General features: G+C 41.5%; 3 protein-coding genes and 1 long non-coding RNA gene across 5 annotated transcripts; 2 read left to right on the plus strand and 2 right to left on the minus strand.

Moving 5' to 3' along the window:
- Positions 1-23: 23 nt before the first annotated feature.
- LOC114157604 (zinc finger protein 774-like) lies at positions 24-7,280 on the plus strand. The gene is made up of 9 exons (XM_028038706.1): positions 24-302; positions 990-1,061; positions 1,152-1,272; positions 2,034-2,203; positions 3,299-3,554; positions 3,847-3,977; positions 4,054-4,289; positions 4,745-4,812; positions 5,912-7,280. The coding sequence occupies exons 1-9, from the start codon at positions 116-118 to the stop codon at positions 7,167-7,169; spliced, it is 2,499 nt and encodes an 832-aa protein (XP_027894507.1). The 5' UTR covers positions 24-115; the 3' UTR covers positions 7,170-7,280.
- A 3,110-nt stretch (positions 7,281-10,390) lies between these two features.
- LOC114157610 (zinc finger protein 70-like) lies at positions 10,391-16,500 on the minus strand. 2 transcript variants are annotated; one of them, XM_028038713.1, is made up of 7 exons: positions 16,172-16,500; positions 14,708-14,849; positions 14,196-14,280; positions 13,656-13,756; positions 13,433-13,535; positions 13,257-13,360; positions 10,391-12,215 (listed from the first exon to the last, which is right to left on the minus strand). In XM_028038713.1, the coding sequence occupies exons 1-7, from the start codon at positions 16,398-16,400 to the stop codon at positions 11,042-11,044; spliced, it is 1,938 nt and encodes a 645-aa protein (XP_027894514.1). In that variant the 5' UTR covers positions 16,401-16,500; the 3' UTR covers positions 10,391-11,041. The 2 variants fall into 2 exon arrangements, with proteins under 2 accessions (XP_027894514.1, XP_027894515.1); XM_028038714.1 differs by having other exon boundaries at positions 14,223-14,280; positions 16,172-16,499.
- Positions 16,501-17,283: 783 nt separating this feature from the next.
- Positions 17,284-19,969, plus strand: LOC114157636 (high affinity immunoglobulin gamma Fc receptor I-like). Its single transcript, XM_028038764.1, has 7 exons — positions 17,284-17,402; positions 17,515-17,550; positions 17,632-17,898; positions 17,978-18,223; positions 18,300-18,422; positions 18,574-18,654; positions 19,775-19,969. Exons 1-7 carry the CDS (start codon positions 17,372-17,374, stop codon positions 19,828-19,830), a joined length of 840 nt encoding a protein of 279 aa, XP_027894565.1. The 5' UTR covers positions 17,284-17,371; the 3' UTR covers positions 19,831-19,969.
- Positions 19,970-23,908: 3,939 nt separating this feature from the next.
- LOC114157685 (uncharacterized) lies at positions 23,909-24,284 on the minus strand. The gene is made up of 2 exons (XR_003598221.1): positions 24,166-24,284; positions 23,909-24,128 (listed from the first exon to the last, which is right to left on the minus strand). It is a non-coding gene; the product is annotated as an uncharacterized LOC114157685 (long non-coding RNA).
- Between the last annotated feature and the right edge of the window lie 935 nt (positions 24,285-25,219).

Genomic DNA, 25,219 nt, shown 5'->3' on the forward strand with positions numbered 1-25,219 from the left:
GCCGGAAGTTACACGAGCTGAAGCGAAGAGAGGGAATCGGTTAACCCGGAAGTGAACGATTCAGCCCACAAAGCAGAGGATGTTTCCGCGGAGCTCCGTCTGAGGGCGAGTAATCATGAGTATAAGTGACCTGAGAGGGATAATCACGGAGCGGCTGGGCTCGGCGACCAGAGAGGTGCTGGCGGCGGTGGAGCGGACCGTGGCCGGCTACGAGCAGGAGGCGACGGGCTTCAGGCGGGAGATCGACCGCCAGAGGAGGCAGCTGGAGCTGCTGCAGCCGCAGGTCAGGCTGACCAGAGGGGGTGAGTGGCGGCCAGGAGGCGGGAGGTCCAGGTTAAAGATAAATAAGAGGATTTTTAGATTTATCAGGTGTGTCCTTAAGATTTGGAAACATGGGGCCCTGAGCCCTAAGGGGGGTGAAAGGTGAAAGTGTTTTGTTTCTGTTTTATGTCTTTGTAGTAGGTGTGATTATTACTGAACAATAAGCAATAAATCAATTAAAACAAACTCAATAATTTCCATTTCAATTATATAAACGTCAAATTTGATTAATTGATAAAATGGACTACTTATTCCTTTTAGCCCCAGTTTAATGTTCTTAATAGCTTCTATTTACAGTCTTGAGATTAACATGTCATATACAGAGTTAGTTGAAATTCTGACTTAATTTCTGTTTTCAGTTAACATTCAACCTGGAAAAGTTTTGGGGGGAAAAAAACTTAAATTCACTTGTTTATAAAAATGAAAGTTTAACAGTTTTCCAACCCCTGAACTTTCTTCAGATGTATTTAAGGAGTGCCATCAAAATAAACTAGTATAATTTAGAAAAGATTTGCTCTCATTAAGAATAATAGGTGTTCTGTAGTCTGTCCATCTGTTTCTGTTTAATTTTCAAGTTTTGCTTCCATAAATTATTTTCTCTGTTTTTAGCCTCATTTTGTGACGATTGTCAGATGTTGACCAGATTTTGTTTGTTTCTGCCTGAAAAGCCAACGAGCCGATCCCAGATCTGCAGAGCCAGGAGGAGGAAGGAGGTGAGGAAGAGGAGCAGCAGCCCAGCGGTAGGACTCAGCTGGAACCAGAACCAGAACCAGGCTGGAGTTACTGGATAATGTCAGAGATCAGAACTCTGCTGCTGCTGTTGTGTTCAGGTGAGGCAGCTGAGAGTCACAGTCTACCTGGGAACGTTTCTGATGAAGGGGCGGAGCCAACGACGACCTTCACGCTGAACCAGGAAGACGTGAAGGACAGACATAATGGGAATCCACCAAGGTAACTGGTTTTAATGGGCTTCATGTTTGAGACTATAATAACTCTACTTTATCTCTGCATCAACCAGAGCCGTCTCCTTATGGTTTAGTGTTTCTGTGCTAAATCTTTATTCTAACATAATCCTCATGTTCTCTGTTTTTAGTTTTAGCACAGAAAGTCCTCCTGGCCCAGAGCCTCCATGTTTAGCTGTTTATATTTCCAGGACATTTAAATAAATATCTCTGCTACGAAGCTGAGCTCTTTCATTTTCTACTAGAAAGTCCTGCATGTTGACAACATTTACTGGAGGATTAGTTGTCCCAGTAATTACTGCCATATTATATTATTATATAATATAATAAATTATAAAAAAAAATACATTATTGGTTTTTAACAATTATTAAAAAACAATAATATATTATTATTGTTTTTAGACCATTTTTCATGTATCTATTGATAAAGTGGCATAATGATGCAAGTTTACTGCCTACAATAAACTAGAAGAAAACTGAATACACAGGAACTGGAAGACATTTTAAATATAAACCACAAAACCTGAAATAAAATCGATTCTGACGTCTGTAAAAAAAATTGTCCTTCAAAAAATATAAAAATGTGTCAGAATGTAAGTTACTGAATTTATTCTTAGTGATGAATTGATTATTGCGACAGATGAACTCGTAGGAAGTTCTTCTGTGTTCAGATAAACTCATTTCCAGTGTCGGTTTCCTGTTTCTCCAGCTGGAAGTTTTTCCTGACAGCAGAAAACATTTTTATTCCAGGAAGCGACTCAACACGTCTAAACTCTACAGTCTGAGAGGGACGATCGCGAAGCTGCTGAGGCGGGCGACCCGAGACGTGCTGGCGGCGGTGGAGGGGGCCGAGGCGGCGCCGGCGCCGGGCTGCAGGCGGGAGAATGACGGCCAGAGGAGGCAGCTGGAGCTGCAGCCAGGTCAGTGGACTGGAGCCAAACCAGTCACAGCTGGTGGGTTTACTGGTTCAGAGCAGCTGGGATTCTGATCATCACTGAGCCGCTTCCACAGTCGGATAGTAACTGGTTACATTTACTCATTTTTACTGAACTTTATGGCTCTTTAAGGAAAATCTCTGGATATTCAACCTGCTGCTCTGCAAAAACACCAAATCTTACCAAGTATTTTGTTTAGTTTTTACTGCAAATATCTTTAAATATGACAAAACTAACTTAAATTTTACTGATAGGTTTATTGTAATTCCTATCTAGCAAAGATTCAGACCAGTCATCATTGTCTTTTCTGCAGAAAATGAGGGAAGATCCGAGACGCGACAAATCGCTGTAAAACACTGTCTGGGATCAACTCTGCCAGATCTTTGTCTGCATTTGGCTTTATTAGAAAATACAAGGAAGGAGGTTGGGCTTTTTCACATAGTCACACAAAGAATTTGACCAATGACCTTTTTCTACAAGGTGTCCTGAAACCTTCTGTGGACATGCCCTTACAAGGGCATGGCTGACCACAACTAATCAGTTACATATGGAGCTGATAACACAGGAATGTGCAAACTTCTCTAGCCTCCAGGCAAACATCCTACAAATGGTTAATAGTATTTCACAGAAGAAAAAGAGTCAAGTAAACGACACACAAAATAATAATATGAAAACATAACCTTTCAAATAAACTCACAAGTAAATTAACTTAGATCATTTTTCTAACATTTACTTTTCAGCAAGAAATAAGAACTTGTTGTAAATGAATTATTTCATAATATTAACAAAATATCCAAGTTGACTGATGATATGGGAAAAATATCTTGAAATAATCTGCCAGTGGGAGATTTTTTTTTAAAGTAGTTATTGACATAAATAAGCTTCTATATTTTTATTATAAAAAAACGTCCAGATCATTTTATATTTTGGTCCATCTGATGATGTAATTTTTAAAGGACGTTTGGATAAGTTACAGTTCAGTCGACTTTTAAAAAAAAACACTTTTTACTTTGACTTGAGTAAAAACGTGTTGAAATTTTTCTCCTGAGTTCTCGTGTCTCCGCCTCCTGCTGCGCCCAGATGGGCCGACCCAGGAAGTGGAGGTCGTCGTGGAGGAAGAGGAGCAGCAGCTCACAGGGAGGACTCACCTGGAAACTGGTTCACACAGAACCAGAACCAGAACCAGAACCTGCAGCCAATCAGACGAACTGCTGGGTTCGGGTGTGGAGTGTGAGCCGCTGAACGATGAAGACGATGGTGGTGATGAAGAGCCAGTAAACGCCTCCAGGCTGAAACAAGAAGACCTGACGGACCCGGACTACCAGATCCCTTCAAGGTAACAACCAGAACCGGGCCGGTCCAACAAAACAGCAACAACTGGTCAAATACCGAGTCTGTAATAAAAGCAAAGACTCTTATTGATCGATGATGTCATAACGTTTCCCCGCCTCCTCGATCTGATTGGTCGTTTCTGACAGACGTTTTTATTTCTGATGTTTGTAGAAGATAGAAAATATTTCCTCAGATTATCTGTCGCATATTAAAGTGTCCAAAAGTTTAACCTGCCTCTAGCTTTGACCTCTGAACCCTCCGGCCAATCAGAGCTCACTGCTGTCCTCCCTTTGCAGGTCGGCTCAGGTCAGAGGTCATCCTGGAGGCCGGCGGCCCGGCAGACCTCGGCTCAGCGTCTCAGCGGACCACCTGGCGCTACGGGTCCGGATCCTGGAGGATTCCCGGACCAGAGTCCTGTCCAAGGCCGGTGAGAGCCCAGAACCAGCTCTGCTGTCTCCCAGTGCATGCTGGGAGCTCTGCTGACTAAGCTGTGCTGCTGTCAGTGTTTCAGCGCAGCACGGTTCTGGACCTGCAGTGCCCCCGCGGGCTGTCGGAGCCGGGCTTCCTGGACCTGCTGCGCTCACGCTGCCCCCTGCTGGCGGCCGGACGGCCCTTCGACGTCTTCATCGCCGCCAAGAACCGGCGGCTGCAGCCGCTGGCGGCGCGGAGCCTGACGCCGGAGCAGATCTGCTGCAGCCACCGCTCAGGCGGGAACCCGACGCTCTACATCCGGCTTAAGGTCCGAGCAGAACCGACCCGGTCCAAACAGCGCCCACTGGCTTCCCTCTTTAATACGACTTTATTCTCATTATTTGTAACTTTATTCTCATTAATACGACTTTAGTCTCGTAACTTTGGGACTTTATTCTGGCAATATGAGTTTTTGTATTATTACAATTATTCTGGCAATATTACAATCTTATTCTCATACCTCTGGCTTTAATACTTTTCACTCATTCAGCTCCATGTTTTAGTTTCCCTTAAAAAACAAACTGAATGTTAAGTTTACGATACGTCGGCCGATTTTCATCATTTTTAAACAAATAGATTTTACTCCGATAAGTAAATCTGGGCCGATAAGTGAGGGAGGAAACTGACTGTTTACCTAAATTGTTTAACTTTAAAATAAGAAAAAGTTCAGTTTGATTCAGGGAAACGTGAAGCTTCATTTAGTTTGTGAACATTTTCTTTCAGGAAAGCGAGGAGCCATCTTCAGCCGACGCTGCGGTGATGAAGAGAGATAAAACCGACCTTCATTCCTGGTAAACGACTGATATCAGTTTCCAGGTCAAAGTTCAGTCAGAGGCAACATGCTCAGTTTGTTTCAGTGGAACCAGATTTGATTTGTCTACTCATAACTACACTGTAAAAAAAACACAGATTATTTTATCTAGTTTTTATCTGAACGATTCCCCGAAAGCTTCTGTCAGACAAAGAAATTAGATTTCTGTCGGTATTCAGAACCGACCCAGTGATGCCAAACAGAACCGAGCTGCTTGCTCACTGTAACTGGTTGGAAATTAAACGTCCAGTTCATCCAGACGCTACAGGCCAGTAATGCTGCATATCTGACCAGTTTGAATGTGGGGAAATCGTAACAATGAGAAACTTTCTGAAGCTGCATTAGCTGTGATAGTTTCATCACTGCAGGAACTCTTGGAAAGTGGAAAACAGAACAACTTTTCAGCTTCCTGTTAAAGCTAAAAGCTAACTTCCTCTTGAGGCTGAATTTCTTTTACACTTCGGCTTCCTGAAGATGGATTCCATCTATAGTTCCACATGTGGGAATATAAATGTTCCCCATATGAAAATGTCTGCAGTCTGAGTGGTGATTGTTGCTTTTTTCTGACTTTTACATCATTAATGTGAAACGCGAGTCATAATTCTGCACCAGAAGAAGCCGGACACGTCACCAAACGGTGTCCGCTCCCACCGCCGCCACCAGAATTGCCACTTCCCATCAAGCAAATCCAGTGAAAATATTCCAGGTCTTACACTGATTAATACCAATAACATCATCATTTCAAAAATAATTATTCACCAACAGGCAGCATAACTGGCACATTTTCTGAAAACCGACATCAGCAGCCTTAAAACAGCAGCACCAGCTGCAGCTCTGGCAGCCTGGAGGCAGCTGTGCTGACATACCAGCCTGCAGATGAAACTTAGCTGTACAATCTGGTTTCAGCCGCCATGAATTGAGCTCAACCTGCTGCAAATGTCTCACCTTTTTCAGACTTCATGCCATCCTGAAGAGTGATTGCAATCATTCCTCTGTGTTGGAGCAGAGATGCATCCAGCTGTGTAGCAGTGGGCAGCCCTGCATTTCAAATATTTTTGTTTTTGTTGTTTCCTCTGCAGCCCTGTTGACAGTAGTGAGGAAGCCGACCCACGCCTTGATGCTGAAGATGACACCTGGAGCCCTGACCCTGAACCCCAGACCGCCAAAAGGTCGAGGAAACGGAAGGAGAAAAGGGCGACGCAGCTGACCTTGGAGAGCAAGAGGTCGTGTAAGGTGTGCGGCGCCTGGTACAGGCAGCTGGGCAGTTTGATCAGCCACGTCTGGAACCACGCAGGCGACCCGCAGGGCGTCTGCGGCGCCTGCGGAGAGAAGTTTGAGTCTGCAGACGAGCTAAAGGAGCATCTTCGAAACCACCAGAAGGTCCACAGCTGCCAGCACTGCGGCAAGACGTTCGTCTCCGTCCAGAGCCTCAACCTCCACGAGGCCAAGCACACCGGAGAGAGTCGGTTCAAATGCGGCGTCTGCAGTAAAACCTTCACCAACATGGCCTCCCTGAACTACCACCAATGGCTGCATGTGGAGGACAAGCCACACAAGTGTGACGTCTGCCTCAAGACATTCGGCTTGGAATCGCACCTCGTATCCCACAAAAAGCTGCACACGGTCAAGGAAAAACACGTCTGCGACGTCTGCAACAGGTCGTTCCGCCTTCGCCGCGCCATGACCCAGCACCGCCTGACCCACTCTGACGACAAGCAGTACGCCTGCGACGTCTGCGGGAAGCGCTTCAAACTCGAGGGTTCGCTGAAGGTCCACGCCAAGACGCACACGGAGAGGGACCGGACGTTCCTGTGCCACGTCTGCTGCCGGACATTCCTGTGGAAGGGAACGCTGATGGCTCACCTGAAGACCCACAGCAGCGTCCGGCCGTTCGTCTGCGCCGTCTGCACCAAGGGCTTCTGGTTCAAGTGCGACCTGAAGAAGCACATGAGGATCCACTCCGACGAGGCGCCGTACGAGTGCTCCGAGTGCGGCCGGCGCTTCAAGCAGAAGGCCAACCTGGACAGCCACATCAAGATCCACCTGGGCATCAAGAGGTTCGTGTGCGCCGAGTGTGGGAAGGAATGCTCCCGACGGGAACACCTGAAGGTCCACATGAGGACCCACAACGGAGACAAACCCTACAAGTGCAGCGTCTGCGACAGGGCCTTCACCCAGAGCCACTGTCTGAAAACACACATGAAGAGCCACCCGACGGAGGGAAACCTGGACCTGGATCCGACCCAGACTCAAGAGATGGACGAAAACCCAGCTCTGGACCCGTCTCAGAGCCACGAGATGGAAGGAGACCCGGTTCTGGATCCATCAGAAACCTGAACTCAGGGACAGACTGATACCTTAAATTCATGAATTTATACCAACCAGACTTTTAACATGTGATAATTAACTTGTAATGACAAATTAAAAATAAAACAGTTAATGACTGGAGAGCTTTCCCAGTTCCTTCTGCTGCCCTGCAGTTAGTTACGGAGTACCACAGGGCGCAGAACTCGGACCTGCTGCAATCATGTGACCACATGGGGTAAATTTCCATTTTCATCTTGACGAGTTGGTTTTATTTATACGTAGTGTCAAGAAAATCTGAGCTCATCCCACTTCCCCATGCTGGAGATTTAAGTTTAACAGTAATAATAAATAAAGTTATCTTTAAAATGAATCACTCAAGTGACATCAGGGCCCAACAGTAGACTTAAGTGTCAATAAAATAGATCTAGTTGTGTGTGTTGTTTTTGTCTCATGCAAACTTTGCTTTAATTCTACTTTTTTCTATCTAATCATAAGAAATCATAGTCAGTCAGAGAGAGTCATTAAACAGGAAAAGCAGGTTTCCTGGAAAAAGAGGAAGTTTCCAGCCTGCAGATTTATAAAAATAGCTGAGACTATTTTAAAGCATGAAAGTTTTAAAAAATTAAATCTAAACATTTTGAGTAATTTGATAAGATTCAAAGTAAAATACTTATATTAATATTGATTTACTTGTAATAATATTTACACTTATATTTGTGGGAAGACTTACAAGAAAAACAAGCAAATGTAACTTTGGTATCAAATAATTAGAATAATAGATTATTCTTGGTTTCTTTTCAGAAAACATCTGTAATAACTCACATTAAGATTATAATAAGAATAATTAATAAGTTATGGTTATAAAATTATAAATGAATGATAGATCAGAGAAGCTGAAGAAAATAAATGTGATATAAGTTATGGTTATAAAATTATAAATGAATGCTAAATCAGAGAAGCTAAAGAAAATAAATGTGATATAAATGTGATTTTGACATTAAACTTGAAATGGTGTAAAAGGTTGTAAAACTAATTAAACATCACTGATATGTTGGAGGTAGATGGTAGGTGAAAGGTGACAGGAAGGGAAACAGGGGAACTAACAGGAGAGCAGAGATGATCAGCACCTTATTTGGAAACAGGAGGTTGAGCAGCCCTGAGACATTGGCACAGACATCAGGAAATGTCTCTTAAGACAGTGATGGATATGAGATCATCTGTCTAAGCAGACAGCAGGCGCACCAGGGGGGTGGATGAACCCTATATAAGGTGAGTGCAAAAGAGGAACCGTTCGTTGGATCCTCCGGGCAGCTTCGAGCCAAGATCGAGATGGACAAAGAACTCTGCAGCTGAAGAAGAGCCGGGGCCACGGAGCCGGAGACTGTCCTGCACATGGAGACCAACCCGTCTGGCCCACAATCTGTGGCTTCGAATCGCACTTCTCTCATCGGCTGGGTTCTGACCCCAAAGACAAAGATGAAGACAAAGACAAGGAAGAAGAACTGGTGCCTTTTTTCCTGCCAGCACCAAGTCCTGTGTGACCTCAGCATCCATGCGGAGAAGAAGCTCATCGGACCTGCGGAGATCCTGGCCTTCGCCGATCAACATCTTCCTCCTGCTGCCACACCTTCTTCATCATCAAGCCAGGTCTGGGGTTCGAAACGCCAAACTCCGTCCGTCTCTCTCAAAGGTTCCCTTTTTTAGTTCTCAGTATCAGCAGTAGGGAAAGATAGACTAGATGATTGATTTTACTTATTTGATTATTTCTGCTACTGAATTAAGCTGTACTGACCCTTGCAAAAATGCCTTACTAATAAAATATTTAGCATAAAGAAAATCTAAAGAGGTTGTGGACATTCAGTTAATGAGTCACCTTAAAGTTCTTTGATGGTTGTAAAATAGCTGTGATGTTTGATTCTGGAGAGGAAGAGGTGGAAAATGTTTTTAGGTTGCTGGTAGCCCATATTTAAAACCTCATCCTTGGGACTCGACCGAGTCACTAAAACCTACCTGGTTCAATAACAAATGCAAGTTGCAAAATAGAGAACGAGCGACCGTTAACAGGTGTGCTCTGTGAAACTAGTTGGCTGTAGGCTGCTCAGTCTGGCTGATTCACAGGGGGTAGAAGGGTGGGACACCTGGATGTAGGCCGTCAGATAACCAGGCGAATCGTTTCTCGAAACCAGCTTAAACAGAGTTTACTTCAGTTCTGGACAGGGTAAATCCCAGCAGATTTAGGAAACTCAACGGACCCGTTAGACGGAGAGCTGGTAGCACATCTCCCCTCTCAGAAGAGGAAGTACGAGAGTGAGAGAGTAGAGACAGAAAGGAGGGGGGGGGTGTTGCGCAACAACAGTAGTGCAAATTTATCACTAGACATTCTTGACGACTTTTAAATTTCAGCTGCAAAACATCAGGGAATAAAACAAACATTTTTCTTTTTTTTGTTTTGTTCTTGTGGAAAATTTATTTTTTCTCTTCTTACAACTGGAGTTAAAACCTTCAGAGGAATCCTGATCACATTTTAAACGGCCTGTTAGCTGCAGCGCTGGCTCAGTCCAAGCAGAACATTTTGTTTAACATTCAGCCATTCATTTGTATGGAGGATCAGAGGTGACAAAATTAAAAAAATATACCATGAAATACATGCAAATTTCTAACTAATTAAGTGCATCATTAAAATAATTAAAATCATTACATAATTTACCACCATCATTAAGTATATCATTAAATTAAATACAAAAATATATTTTACATTTTTAAATATGCAATTAAATAATTGAATGTCGAATAAAATAAAATTTACCTTTTTTATATAATCATTTGAAATAAGATAATTTTAAAGAAAATTTATGTTAAAATATATTTATTTCACTGCATCTATTTTATGGTCCAGTGTGAGCGCGTTTATAAAATACTGCCAACCCCAGACAGTGTTTTTTTATTAGACGTTTGTGGTAAATTGAATCATTTAATAATTTTCTAATGCATTAATTAATAGATTCATTTCAAGGCATTTTTATTTAATTTTGTCACCTCTAGCCCTCCATAGTTTTAACCAGTTCATTGAAATAGAAAGCAATGCAGAAATGACCTGGGGGAATGAGGATGAGGAGGACCAGAACCAGGGGAATGAGGATGGATGAAGGGGAGAGTTGTTGTCCAATCACAGCCTCACAAACACAAAACAGCCAATAAATAACCATTTATGATCAGGCTTCATTGGGACACCACTGACAGAGAAACAACAATTAATCTTTTTTCAAATTTATTTAAACGTATCAATGCTCTCAAGAAAACAGTGAAAATATAGAAAACAATTTAAACAATGCAGTTTCAGAGGTTTTATCGATAAATGCCTCTTCCTAATGCGTATCAAGACAATCAGCAAACATTGTAGGTAGAACCTGAACTGATTAAAGAGAAACTCGTTCATCTCGTTCTGGTGCAACACCTCGTTGACAGCGAGCGGGTCGGTGAGGTTTGGCGTGTTCATCAGGAGAGCATTTCTACCACTGACTGTTCTCTTCTTGGGCGTAGCGTCTTGCTACTACAACAGCAGTAAGTAGTAATATCCTCCATTGGTTGGGGGACAAAACGTCACCGTCCTTCAATCAATGGACGCCAGTAGCTCCACCCTAATCATTCTCTACACTACAGCAGAAATGGGTCCAGGGTCGGTTCTACTGCACCGACCAATGCCAGACCACAGACTGCAGTGTTTAGGCTGTCAGGAGTGTAAAGGTTCACCCTCCAGTGGCTCTCATGTCCTCCAGACCTCAGTGAACATCCCTGTGGTTTCTCTGGCATCTCTTCATATCACAGATCTTCTCATGGAAACCAGTGAGGTTTCCAGTGTGACGGTTTTCCAGCACAGTGTGCAGGATTGTTTTAAAGCAGGTTTAAATTATACTGTGGCTCTCTTGTCCTCCAGACATCAGTGAACTTCCCTGTGGTTCCTCCACCGTGTTTTCATACCATGGATCTAGGTGAAGGTTCTGTTCTACGGGGATCTCCCCGGTGTGGATCCTCATGTGGTCCTCCAGGGCTTCCTGTCCATTACTCACCTGGCCACAGATGGTACAGACACACTGCTGGATGGCTGAATGAGTCTTGATGTGGTTGACCAGGTAGGCCAGCCGTTTGAAGCAGCGCCCGCACTGTAAGCATTTGTACGGCTTCTCGTTGGAGTGGACGATCATGTGGACCTTCAGCGTGTCTTCGGACAGGAAGCTCATGTTGCACAGGCTGCAAACAAACGAGCCGACCGTGCCGTGAGTCTTCCTGTGGTTCATCAGGTTCTGGTACGTTTGGAAAGTCTTGTGGCAGATTTGGCAGGTGAATGGGCAGTCACTCGTTGCATGGGTTTTCTCGTGCGTCTTCAGGGAGGTTTCCAGTGCGAAGGTCTTTCCACAGAGTTTGCAGGAGTAGCCCAGGCTTCCCGTCGAGGCGTTGCCATAGACGCTGCCGTGGTGCTTGCTGTGGGCTACAAAATCCGACTTCCGGTCAAACGATTTTGGACAAAGATGGCACAAGGTGGGTCGTTTTTCCAAGTGGACCCGGCTATGCCCGTTCAAGGCTGACATGGTGGCGAAGGTCTTGCTGCAAAGGTTGCATTTAATCCGAGTCTCCGCCACCTGATTAATCGGAGCGTCGGTGATGTGCTTGGCGATGTGGCGGTTGAGGGTGACGCTGGAGAGCAGGTACTTCCCACAAATCCAGCAGCTGTAGCCCTTTTTGTGACTTGGCAGGTGTTGCTTTAACGCATCCACGGACTCAAACTTCTCTCCACAGACGCCGCAGACGCCATGAGGCTCGTTGACGTGATTCCAGATGTGGCTGATCAGACTCCCCAGCTGCCTGTACCAACTCCCACACACTCTGCATGTCAGCTTGTCGGTTTTCCTCCGTGTCTTTGGCTCAACGTCCTGACTGTTGTCGACAGATTCGTCTAAAGACTCGTCCGTGTCACTGCTGGAGTCGCTGGAGTCATCGTCCGATTCCAGGTCGTCCAGTTCGGACGTAGAGCTGACGGACAGAGCGTCGCCTCCAGGATCAGACTCACCTTCAGGAGAGCTGCAAACAAGGGAAACATTTAAATTAACTTGTAGATGCTGCAGTTGTTGGGAAGCTCTGATAATCCACCTCATTTACTTTTGCCACTCTTCTTTAGATATTTATCTGTGGTTATGATTGAACTCTTCTGGCATTTGGGGTCAGAATTCCCCAAAACCCTTCCTCCCGTTTCTACGGATGTTTTCACACCCGACAGTCTCAGTTCTGAACGTTTCATTTCGATTGGGAACCAAAGTAGCAACATTTGTTCCACCTCCAGCTGCTGTGGTTCTTTCTCTGTTCTGAGTTAAACCAACCAAAACCTTTGAGCAACCTGTTCCCCTCCTCGCCTGTGGGGGCGCTGCAACAAGAACCACTGAAGGAAATGACACAAAACTCTCTGAAGAAGCTGAACACAACTTCCTTCACAAAATGCAAACAAAAATGGAGTCAGATTTTAGCAGTTGGAAGATTTCTCTTTGGTAAAAGACCACAAGTCTTCTCTGTTTGGTTGTGTTTACCCAGAATGCACTGCGATGTAATCCACTTCCTGCTTTTTTAGCGGTCTCAAGTCCACTTGGCGTTCACATCTCCCCAAACAAACCAGACTTTCTAGCCAAAAACCTTGAAAGCTTTTAGCACACTTGGCTTCCCATACATAATTTTTTCTGAATTAATTGTAAAGATTAAATTTACTTTGCTGTTTTGCAAACTTTAAGTTGAATTAAGCTTACCAAAAGAAAATATATAAGACAAGGCCTGATTGGTCGATGGTGGTTAGCCAAACGGATGCTATTAGCATGCTAAGTGCTACATGACAAGACACAATTGATCAACTCGTTGGCAGGAAGTTAAACATAGAATTGTGTAACTCTGCAAGTTAACATTGTTTTTAGCTTTAGCATTAGCTTCCGCTAAATACCATGTTGGTTTAGCGCTTTAGCATGAGTGTAGCTAATGTTTATGATGAGCGCTTTAGGGTTAGCATGACTAAGTTTCTAGTTAGCAGTTCTCCCCCTGTAGTTTGGTTAAACAGGCCGTGTGTGAATCCGCCCAGGTTACCTGGTTTGTAGTCCAGATTTGTCGTCGTCGGTCGGATCAGGATCCAACGTGAGCTGAGCCACAGAACCTTCTTCCTGCTTCACCTCCACCTTCACCACTTGGTTCTGAAACAGATCAAATTCAAATTAACAAACAAGAACCCGGACCCAGAACTTTGCGTCGTCTCTAGGACCCACCCAGCAGATCTGGGTTTCCATGGCGACCGTGTTGCTCTGATCGGCTTCCTGCTCCTGGTGTTGGTCTGCTGATCCGATGGACCCGTTGGTGGTGCCGACAAAGCTGCAAATGGAGAACATCTTTGTTTTTCAGCAGCTAACGGACCTGAAACCGTCCGGGCTTTCTGTGGTTCTGACAGAGCTCTACTTTGGACTTTAGCTGCTTTCTAATGAATGTATTCACCTCGTATGGAACCCGGTTTCATGGCTCTTCAGAACCACCGGGTCGGTAGCTGCAGACTCGGAGGGGAGATGTTGACCAACTTCAATCTTTACCTGCGTTTTCTGAAACAGACGAGGTCGAAAATGACAAACTGGAGGAACGGGCGTTTCACAGAACAGTATCGGGCGGTACCGACCCGAATTTACTTAAAATGTTTCTTTTTCTTAAAACACAGACATGGTGCAGACTTATGACATTATTGTGTAATTCATTACATTTGTATCTGTGTTTAAGCAAAAACATTTTTAGTCAGTTCAGCTGTTTGTATCGGCTGATTCCAGTGAAAACAGTGAATCATTCATTTCTAACAGATTCAAAATGATTCATTTCCAGATTCTAAACTTTTAAACTGAACTGTTTTTATGAATTTTAAACAAGATTAATCGAGTCAAATCAGAACAACCAAACTCTTTAGTTTTTGGATTATGATTGTTTACAATCCCTAAAAACATTTTAAATTTGGTCTAAAATCCAGTTTGAGAAGAACCGAGCTGCGTTTACGTTCAGGTGGTTCTGAGAGTCGCTGATCCGAGTTTGGCCGGTTCTTTTCCTCCTTCTGGCGGTCTGGACTCTGGAGAAACCGGACCTGCAAAAAGACAGCAGGTCAGTTCTGATTGGCTGCAGGCCGGTAGATAAAACGACCTGATTGGTTGAAGGCCGGGCGATAAAACGACCTGATTGGCTGCACGAGAAATTTTTTTTTTGTCAAACAAAACAGTTTGTTTTTCAGCTTCTATTTATTTGGACTTTGAATTCAGGCCAACTCTACAGTATAATAAAGATTTCCAGCCAGGCTATGATTTGTTTTCTACTAGAAGATTAAAGTCATAATATTACCAGAATAAAACTGTAACACTATCAGAATAAAGTCATAATATTAATGTTGGATTCAACACTGTAAATGTTAAATCACACTAATTTGTTGAATTCTGAATATTTCCATTTATTTAAACTATTCACTTATTTGTTTGTTTTTCCTGTTATTTAAGAACCGTGTTGCTCTGATCTGTTACCTTGGTGGAATTTCATAATCTGGGTCCTTCAGATCTTCTTGGATCACCTTGGAGATTGCTACTGGATCCTCCTCCTCCTCCTCTTCATCATCATCATCAAAGTGGCTCCCAGTCAGTTTGTGAATCTCAGCTGACTCCACATCTGGACAACAACAGAGTCTGAACAGCTGCATTTGACCAGTTCTTGTCATTTTTAAGGATTTAACTCATCAGATTAAATGACAACATGTTCTTCTGTAGATGCTGTAGTTTTGAATTCAACAAATGTTAGGAAATTAAAACACAAAAAGATTTTTCAGTATTGGTCTGATTCCAAACTCTAGACCAGGGGTGGGCAGTCCTGGTCCTGGAGGTCCGGTGTCCTGCAGCTCTTAGACGTCTCCCTGGTCCAACACGCTTGAATCCAACAGTTGAATCTCCTCCTAGTGCAGTCAGGTTCTCCAGGTTCTGCTGATGACCTCATTATTTGACTCAGGTGTGTTGAAGTAAAGATACATCTAAAAGTTGCAAGAGACTTTTAGGCCCTCCAGGCCTGGAGTTGCCCACGCCTGCTCTGGACGATAAATTAATTCATGTATCTCTAGTTTCTACTTATTAATTTTTGAATAAGCAGAAACTCTGTTGGAGTGAAAATATTATCTTTTTATCCCCTTTTGGACTGATGATGCTGATTAGCATCAAACCTGTTTTGTTGTGAACACAGTCAAATGAGTGTATGAACACTATAAATATAAACACTGATTGATGCGGTGGTTCCCAAAGTGTGGGGCACGCCCCCTATGGGGGCGCAGTGCCATCACAGGGGGGCGCGGGAACCAGGAAGTACGGATGAATGAAAAAAAAACAAAACAGTTACACAGAAGTGTTTCACTGTAAAGATGGTTTGTAGTTTGTTCAGTTGCAACCTGAAGTGTGAAATAAACTTCAGTTTGAAAATAGTTTGAAAAAAAAAATATGTGTATAAGTTTATGTCTGGTTGAACGATGTGTGTGCCCAGTTAAATTTTTTTTTCTTTTTTGGGGGGATTTTATTGTAATCTATAGGGAGTCCAGAAGAAAATCTTTGGGAACCTCTGAGTAAATTCATCTACCACTCATACTGCAGTTAGCAGTGGTCAAAGTTACAGTTAAAATTCTGAGGAAAAACTTTAAAATTCTAAAGTCAAAATAAATAAAGTCAAAATTCTAAAAAAAAAAAAAGTCAAAATTCTAAAATAAATAAAGTCAAAATTCTAAAAAAAAATAAATAAATAAAATCAAAATTCTGAAAAAAAAACTTCCGGTAAGCCATGACGCGACATTTTAAATGAGCGTGATGGCGGAGGAAGTTAATTTTACGTGAACAGAAAAGGAGACATTGAAAAAGAAAGTCTGAATATTTAATAAAAAGTCAATTTTTCCAACTCAGCACCTCCAAGTCTGAACCGTGTCAGTATTTAATATTTATCTCCTGTCCGCCACTGACCTCCTCTGGTCAGCCTGACCTGCGGCTGCAGCAGCTCCAGCTGCCTCCTCTGGCGGTCGATCTCCCGTCTGAAGCCCGACGCCTCCTTCTCGTAGTCGGCCACGGTCCGCTCCACCACCGCTATGATCTCCCGGGCGGCGGTGCTCAGCTTCTCGGTGATGATTCCTCTCAGGATGCCGCTCTTAGACATGCTGAGTGGATCGGAACCGCCGCTGCTGCAGTAAAACATCCCGTCTTCTCCCGTTTGGATCCAAATCCTCCCCACGTTGCTCCCAACACGCCTACTTCCTGTTGTCCCTGGAAACGGAAGACTCGCCTTCTTCTTCTTCGGAATTTAATTGGAGCGGATGTCTCTACCGCCTCCTGCTGGCCGCGTCCCTCACCTCACTGTACATAAAAAGCATGGGATTTCCACGCTTTCTTTAAAAAAAGAATTAATTACATAATTGATTTATGTAATTATTAATTACATTTAAAAAAACAGTACAAGACAGAACTTAATGTCACCAATAATTCTGAATTATTCCATAAACAGTTTTGAGGAATAATAATAAGAAACATTGTTACCGCAACACAAAGGTCTGAGCTTTTGAGCTTAAAATAAAATAACTTTGTTTGTTTTTAGTGTACATAGAATTTTTTCTGTCTCTGTTCTGATTTCTTTTTTTCTGGACTTAATTTCACTTTTTTAATCGTTGCATTAAGTCCATTATTTAGAAATGTTAACATGTTTGTTTTTACAGTGGAGGAGCCGGTTTCTCTGTGTTACAGGAAGAGGACTGGTTCTGCTCCAATTCACTGAGATCATCAGATCTCTGAAGAGATCTCTGAACCTTAAAGAGTCCTGCTAAAACATGCTAATAACAGCTGTTAGATTTTTGTTGCTACAAGTTAAACTTTTAGTTTGACTTTTTAACTTTTAAAGGCTTGAAAGAAACGCAGAAACTGTTTAGAGAAGATTTTAGGAGAGAAACATTTTAAACCAGCGGAACTAAAAGCTACAGAAGAAGTTTGAGTTGGTCTGACAATCAGGAAACTGAGGTTAAAAGTTTTTAAGTTGAGCAACAAACTTTAGCAAAAAAAAAACTTTGTGTTCGATTAAAAGACGACGTAGAGATCCAGGAAGAGGAAGAGGAAGAGGAAGAGGATGTTTTCAGTGAGTGTCAAACTGCTGCTGGTCTCATTGGATCCAGCTGCAGAATGGAGGGAACATCTGTCCTCAGGCTGCTGGGTGAGTCCATCTGCTGGATGTTGGTGTGGAAATGTTGAGAGACGATCACTGCTGCTTCCCACAGCAGAAGCTGATTAAAGCTCCAACTAACCTGAGACTCATTTCTCTGCAGCTCTGATCTCTCTGCTGAGCCGCTCAACAAACCAAGGTTACAACCTGATTCTGTTAACTCTAGATCTAGATTTGATCCTGTGGAACTAATGAAAGGATGAATGTTTTATTATTTCAGTTCATCTGACTGTGAGTCCCAGCAGATCTCAGTTCTTTAGAGGAGAATCAGTGACTCTGATCTGTGAGGATGAAAACGGATCTGATGGATGGACTGTGAGGAGAAACACGACCAGAGACACCAGAGCTGAGTGTGAGGACTGGGGTCAACCAGCGAACTCTTCATGTACTTTAACTGGTCTCCTCCCATGGGACACTGGTCTGTACTGGTGTGAGTCCATGTCTGGATCCTCCAGCAGCAGCAGCAGCATCCAGCTCTCTGTCTCTGGTAAGATCAGACTGTGGAGTTAGTGTTGCTGAAGCTGTGTGGAAATGGATGAAATGCTGTAGTTTGTCTCTGTGTTGAGGTGGATCAGTGATCCTGCAGAGTCCTGTCCTCCCTGTGATGGAGGGAGATGACGTCACTCTGAGCTGCAGAGCAAAGAATCCAACCCACAACCTCCCAGCTGCTTTCTATAAAGATGGCTCCTTCATTGGTGATGGACCATCAGGTCACATGACCCTCCTCCATGTTTCCAGCTCTGATGAAGGCCTCTATAAATGTAATGTCAAAGGTCATGGAGAGTCTCCATCCAGCAGGATCTCTGTCAAAGGTCAGGAACTTCTCTTGCTTAGTTTATAAAATCTCAATAACCACAATGCAACATTATTTTTTAAAATTTATTTCAGAAAAATCCTCGCCTACTGCACCTACGTTTCTATTTGCCCTCCTGCCTGTTCTGCTTGCTGTTGTTGTGGTTTTACTGGTATTGCTGGGAGTACTGGTGAGGAGACACTCAAACAGGAAACCCGGTAGGACAAAAATCACCTGATGTTCAGGTTCTGTTTCACACATTAAGCTTTTACTTTAAAGATGTTTTAATTTTGTTTTAAATGTACAAATTTAGTCACACTTCAAAGCAAGAGTATGACTGTGAATTTTTGTTGGTTTCTGCTTACAAAGAGAAAGTTGGAGAGGAGGATATCAGATACGGTGACATTCGCATATTGCCTCATCAACACAGGAGCAATACACCAAAAAATGGTAAAAACAAATAAACAAACCTGTTGTGTTTATATTTATTTCCAAAAATCCTCACATTAATTGAACAATTTTACATTTTGTATTGCGATTGCTATGTGATAACAACATAAACTGCAACATAATTGTGAGGTAGAAAGCTGCGTAAAATCACAACATTCATAGATTCTGAGACGATGCACCAAAAAAATCCTTCATATTTCTGTGATCAAAATCTTCTTGATCAACAAGAACAGAAGTCGATATTATCTGTTGGTGTATCAGAGACCAAAGGAAGCGTCTGACCACAGAAATGTTTTGCAGTCTGTGGTGAAGAGCTTCTTGCAGCTACGTGGTCGTCCAGTTTCCTGTTTTTCTATTTGAGCTTAATGTGGACGTTCATGTTAAACTGGGTCTTACTTTGGGTCTTACACTATACCAGCATCTTATTCACCTTATATTTACATACATATACAGTTTACATTTCAGAATTAATGCAATAAAGTTATTAGTTTTCAACATTTTAATGCTTTACAAAATTAAAACCAAGATTGAAGCAAACAACTTAATTTTCAGATTTTGTGGTTGGAAAATATCCTTCAATTTATTTACAACAACAATAATTACAGTGTAAACAATAATTAACAATTGACATCAGTATTGAATCTGAGTTTTTTGGGGTTTGATTTCAGACTTGATTGCATGATAGAGCAGCTGGTAGCACTATTGCCTTTCAGTCACAAGTTCAAACCCCAGCCTGGAGTCTCTGATGTACTTCCTGTACATCCATTGATTTACTTCCTGTACATCCATTGATTACTTCCTGTACATCCATTGATTACTTCCTGTACATCCATTGATTTACTTCCTGTACATCCATTGATTACTTCCTGTACATCCATTGATTTACTCTGGTCCAGTTTCCTCCCATAGGTTGAAAAGCATGAACAGTTAAAATAATCTAAATTGCCCGTAGGTATGCGTACCTGTATTTGTGTTGCTGTGCAGTAAACTGGTGACTCTCCCCCTGTAACATGCAGCTTTAAACAATGGTTGGATGACCTTTGTGTAAGATTGGTGTCTGTATTTACTTCTTTGTTGTTTGAATGGTATTGCAGTAGATTGTTCATATTGTATTTTTCAGAGAGCCATCCAGACGCCGTCTATTCAGCAGTGAGGACAGAAGATGCCAACTATTGACATCATCAAACACAAAAAGGACAAGACAAGAAGCAGAGGTAGAATTTAATCCCTAAACCTTAAAGTTACAAATTTGGTCAAATTTATGAGCATGAGGATCAGTGTTGAAAAAACTTCTGAAAGTACCTTGATTCAAAAATCTAATTTAGAGAAACATTTACTGACTTACTTTAACTCAGTGAGATTTTCTCTAAATATGATCTGTTGTTTCAGTTTATAAACTAAAACACAGAAGCTGTCTTTACCAAATCCATTTTCAGATGTATGATGTAAAATATGTTATTGAATTAGCGCCAGTTCACACTCCAGACCAGAGGGTGGCGGTATTGCACACTTTCAGTTTTTTTTAAAGCACCATAAAAAGAAGAAAAAGAAGAAAAGCCACAAAGCCAGAGAAGTTAAGAGACGCTGTTAAAATTCACCATTTTTACTGTCATAATATTGAATTAAAATTAGAGAGGGCCTTGATAATAGTTAGTCGTTTTGGTCAATTCAAGCTGGTGACGTCCTAGTCCAAGTTAGACGACAACAGGACAAGAACTGGATTTGGGAACCACTGCTTTAATCTAAAATAAACACAATTTGAAAAGCATCATGTTTGATAAAAGCAGATTTGCTTTTATAATATTATTATTACACAAAGAAATACAATAAGTGAAAGTAAACAGCAATTAGTGAACAGACTGATCAGTATTGATCAGTGAATTATAAATAGTCACGTTGAATTTGATTTGAGGGTTTTTATACAATAAATTCCTGTGAAAATAGCTTTATCAGTTTTGTAATGTCACCAGATGTCAGGTGTTGTTTGTTCAGAGACGTGATCATCAGCTGCTGATCTGGATTCAGCAGCAGGAAAGATGTTACTGGATCCATCACATCTGCTGGACATGAAACCAGAGGCACAAGTTGCCAGAACTTCAGACCCGGTCCATTGTTCACTAAATCATCAACTCAGAAATGTTTTCACTCTCAAACTGAGGGATGTTGTGGCTGTGATCAGAGATCTTAACCACAGCAGCAAACTTTGCTGTCTTTACCAGACTCCTTTTTATTTTTTATTTTTCTCTCAACACTAATTATGATAATAGTTCATTTAACTAATAAAATACATCATGAATGAAAAGGACAGAAAAAAGAATAAACTAATATCTGTCCCCTATTCACATAAAGATAAATAAATATAGAACAAACCATCATCCTGATGTTTAACCAGGTTAGTTTTAGCTGCTGGTGAGGAAACTGTCAGCCTCTAACCTGCAGCCTCTGAGTTCAGCTGAACTGAGCAGGAAGCTGAGCAGCAGCTTCTCCTCTGGAAGCCAATTATTTTACAGTCTGAACTAGTAGACTTCATGATTTTTTTATTTTATTTTATCAAGGCAACCATTAAAAAGCACCAATAATATTGTTGGCTACAGCAACCAGACTTTATGTTTCCCTAAAAGCTTTTAACTAATAAATGTGTCGTAGTCAGAGAGAGAGGCTCATTCCACATGGGAAGCTTTTTCCTGGGTTCAGTCGGTTTTACCATGAAAACTGATGTTGCCCCAAAATGAAAAATTAATTTAAAATTCTTCAACTTGTTCTTGACAAAAACTGTGAAAGTTCTTGGATCCAACAAAAAGAAAAACCAGCAAGTCTGGAGAGTAAATCCAGGTTCTGAACCCTGGACCTTTGGCTTGTCGGTCGGCCTCATCAGGGTTGCAGTTCTTCGTTCTGGTGCCGGCTCGGTTCTTCTCTCCAAACCCAGATGGTCTTCAGAACCTCTGATCCTGATGTGAACACAAAGACTGTCCCAGATTCACAACCCCAAATGTTGGCGACGTTTTTATACAACCTTTAAGACTGACATGATTCTGACTGCTTCTTCTGTCCTTAACTTCCTTATAAGGAAATGTTTCCTGAGCGTCTTCATGACCTCTGACCCTTAATTATATGTTAATTTGTCTGGAATCATAACTATCTTCCCCATTTTCTGGCTCTGTGACCTTTTGGTTTACACATATTAGTAATAATAATAAATGTTACAACATTCCTTCTTCATAATTTAAACTTGTGCTTTTAGTACATGTTTGATAATTGCACCTTTTGGGATTCTGATTTCTGTTGTAAAGCATGTCATTATCTCCTTCTCAAGCTTTTGTATTTTAGGAAAAAAGTCCTTTATTTTAGTTAGTGGAAGAAAAAACTTGGTGGTTATCTTTAAAACTCCAGCCTGGAGCCATGAGAGCGCAGAAATAAAATCAGAACCTCAGATTCATCTGATCTTAAAGGTTCAAAACCAAAATTACAATCTTTATATTAATATAAAAACAGTCTGATGTTGCTGGTTCCTGCTGGCTGAGCCTGGTTGGGTTACTGGTCTGGTGGTCGCAGCTCTCCATGCTTTGAGAACAAGTTGTTCTCTACTTTGTGGTGCAGTCGGTTATAAATAGAGCTACGGTGTTAGAGTCTGTCAGCTTCAGGGTCATTTCTGTAACATTACCTTTGCCATGTTTGAGCTGGTTAAAAACCCTGAAAACTTTCTGCTGTACGCAGTTTTATGTTTGATGAGCCAGTAATCAGTTCATGTCTGGCCACACAGGTTATTCACTCCGTCTGAATAAACTTCACCTTTAGAAACTCATAATTCTGTATCTTAATCTAATACCAATAAAGTTCATCTGTCACATGGATGATAACTTACATGCAGCACACAGAGTGTAAAGAAACCAAACCAACTCTGAAGCATCTTTGTTGAAATGTCATCAAAGTTTTTTTGCTCTCCATTTTTGTGAAATTATTTGCTTCACTAATTATTTCTTCATGATTATCTGACAGTGTTCCATCTTAATGTTTTCATTTATATCTTTTCATCTTCATGCTGATGTGATTCTCTTCCCACTGGTCCCAGTTCCTTACAGGAACCTAAAACTACTAACAAGATGTTTTTCCTGCAGCTCTCAGCTCACTTTCTCCAAATCTTCTCAACTGGTCATCTGTTATATCCAGACTTTTTAGCTTTTATGTGAAACTTTTTCCACATTTCTTTTATATCAGACGTGGTTATAATATTTGCTTCAGCTCCAGTTCAGTCTCACATTTATCAGTGGAGGAAAAATCCACTTATCTCACATGGCCTATAAAACAGAGACCTGTAAGTACCATCTAGTGGGCAAAACTTCATTGTATCCAGTTCACCATATAATACATAAAACGGAAATATTTAATTCTTGTGCGCTCCGGTACCAGTTGGTCCATGGACCGGTACCAGGTGGCCCATGGACCGGTACCAGTTGGCCCATGGACCGGTACCGGTCCGCGGCCCGGTGGTTGATGATGTAAAGCATTTTGATCTGCCTGGTTACTGACATGCCAAACAAATAAACTTCATTTATTGATTGATTAATTGACAGAAGATCATTTTCCTCCTTTAATTTCTCTTCATTGATTGTTAAATCCAGAATAAAATGTAAGATTCTCCTTCTCACATATAAAACCTTTAATCATCTCATCAGCATCAGAGATCTGGTGGCTCCAGATGTTAGTAACAGAACATTTTGGTATCAGCCTGCAGGAGATAAAGTCTGGATAGACGGTTTCCTCTGGCTCTTCCTCTCATGCCTCATTCTGAGCTTTAGGTTCTCCTGATCTGTTTCTGTAGTTTTGCTGCATTAAGACAAACTGATCACTTTTTCTCACTTTCTTTTCCTACTACTCTCCAATTTGCATTTTGTGCTATTATTTAACTGTTTACTTTTTGTTTCTCTGCAGATTTTATCTTAGCAAGTCACTATGCTGTTGCTGCTGAAGGGTCGGAGGTCAACACTCTGTCCAATATGAAAAGATATTCCAGGTTGGACCCTGGCAGTGTCCTTAACCTGTTCAGCACTGAGGGGGTTAAAAGTCATTTCCACCTGAAAAATACAGAAAATAAACAGTAATGGCAGTTATCAGGTCAAACTGCACATTTACAAAGTAAACTTCCTAATTAAATCCTATTTCCAAAGGCAAATAAGTGTTTTTATTTATTTCCTAAAACATGGTTTCCATTTGATATATTAGAAAACATTAATCATGTAGGCAGAGAGCAGCAGCATCACTTTCCAGAAGCAGTTTATTGGAAGGTGAAAGAGAATGTAAGTGATAAGGAGATAAACTGAACACTTTTGAAAACAACCAGCATTTCTCAAGCTATCATAACAGAAAACATGATCTACAAAATACAGAAATAAATACTTCAGAAACTGGAACAAATTTGAAGCTTTTGTTGTAGCTTCATGTTTGGGAAATGTTACTAAGTCTCTCTGAGTTCATGTCTTTAACAGTTTAATTGTTTAGCATTTTCTTTGCAACATAATTTACATTCTACTGTCACAGACAGTGAAGCTAGTTGGTTTACACTTGTAGGTATTAAATGTTTAAAAAAATAATATGTTTTAGGCACCGTGGGCTTACAAACAGTTAACATGTGTTGTGTGCAGTAGTGACCAACAAGACTCACTGGTCTTGTTGCCACTCAGTTTCACTGAGACCAGTCAAACTACTGGCAACAAGATTCTCAACTCAGTGAAGAAATTTGATGAAGGCCTCTATGTAATGTCAAAGGTCATGGAGAGTCTCCATCCAGCAGCTTCTCTGTCTGCTTCCACCTTCATCAGGAGACAAGAAATGAATTATTACCTTTGATTCATTTCAGAGATCTCATCCACCGTTGCTCCATCCTGCTCTCCTCCTGGTCTCCAGTCTCTGCTCTTCCTGTCTCTCTGCCTTCAGTGCTTCAGTTTCTCTTCTACTAGTTCAGCTTTAAATTCTACCGTTGAAATATTTCATTTAAATCCAGTTTATTCTTAACTGAAAGTTGTTTTTGTTCTTAGACTGATGGATCAGATTATGTAGCATTTTCGGCTCTGCCTTCACTCTGTTGTGTGATTTATTTTCAAAACAGTCAAAACTGTAAGGCAGTGAAAATGTGATTATCAATCTGTTATCAGACACTCAGTTGAACACCAATATTTCTATTCTTTCTAATATCGAATGAGGAAGATTTATCTCTAACAAGAACAAATTAAACCTTTGAAATATTTGTTCAGATGGAGTTCTGAGTTCTAACAGAACCAGAACCGACACAAGTCCACTATCTGGACTAAATCTGGTTCTGCAAGCGTTCAGCTGGAAGTCATTCAGTAGATGGATGGATGAAGAGGCTCAAATAACTTGTGACTGTAATATGGGAAAGTTAATTTACTAAAATTTAATTTCACACATTTTAAAGATGCAGAAACTCGTCTGATGTTAGAAAGTCACCAGAATAAGACGCTCAGGTGACGCCATGTTGAATTTAAACACAACTGCTTATGATTTGATTCTGTTGTAAACAAAAACCTTTTGATTTGAGAAATATGTTTTC

This window comes from Xiphophorus couchianus, chromosome 14 (assembly GCF_001444195.1).
Source record: "Xiphophorus couchianus chromosome 14, X_couchianus-1.0, whole genome shotgun sequence".
Lineage (NCBI taxonomy): Eukaryota > Metazoa > Chordata > Actinopteri > Cyprinodontiformes > Poeciliidae > Xiphophorus > Xiphophorus couchianus.

Bases quoted from the DNA above. Each gene is read 5' to 3' on its own strand.
- LOC114157604 (XM_028038706.1), top strand. From the start codon at position 116: ATGAGTATAAGTGACCTGAGAGGGATAATCACGGAGCGGCTGGGCTCG. The intron at 303-989 runs GTGAGTGGCGGC...CTGCCTGAAAAG, and splicing joins GGTCAGGCTGACCAGAGGGG to CCAACGAGCCGATCCCAGAT. The intron at 4,290-4,744 runs GTCCGAGCAGAA...ATTTTCTTTCAG, and splicing joins CGCTCTACATCCGGCTTAAG to GAAAGCGAGGAGCCATCTTC.
- LOC114157610 (XM_028038713.1), bottom strand. From the start codon at position 16,400: ATGTTTTACTGCAGCAGCGGCGGTTCCGATCCACTCAGCATGTCTAAG. The intron at 13,536-13,655 runs GTGAATACATTC...CTCCATTTGCAG, and splicing joins GAAACCGGGTTCCATACGAG to CTTTGTCGGCACCACCAACG. The intron at 12,216-13,256 runs GTAACCTGGGCG...CCTTGTTTGCAG, and splicing joins AAATCTGGACTACAAACCAG to CTCTCCTGAAGGTGAGTCTG.
- LOC114157636 (XM_028038764.1), top strand. From the start codon at position 17,372: ATGGAGGGAACATCTGTCCTCAGGCTGCTGG. The intron at 17,403-17,514 runs GTGAGTCCATCT...ATTTCTCTGCAG, and splicing joins ATCTGTCCTCAGGCTGCTGG to CTCTGATCTCTCTGCTGAGC. The intron at 18,423-18,573 runs GTAGGACAAAAA...CTGCTTACAAAG, and splicing joins ACACTCAAACAGGAAACCCG to AGAAAGTTGGAGAGGAGGAT.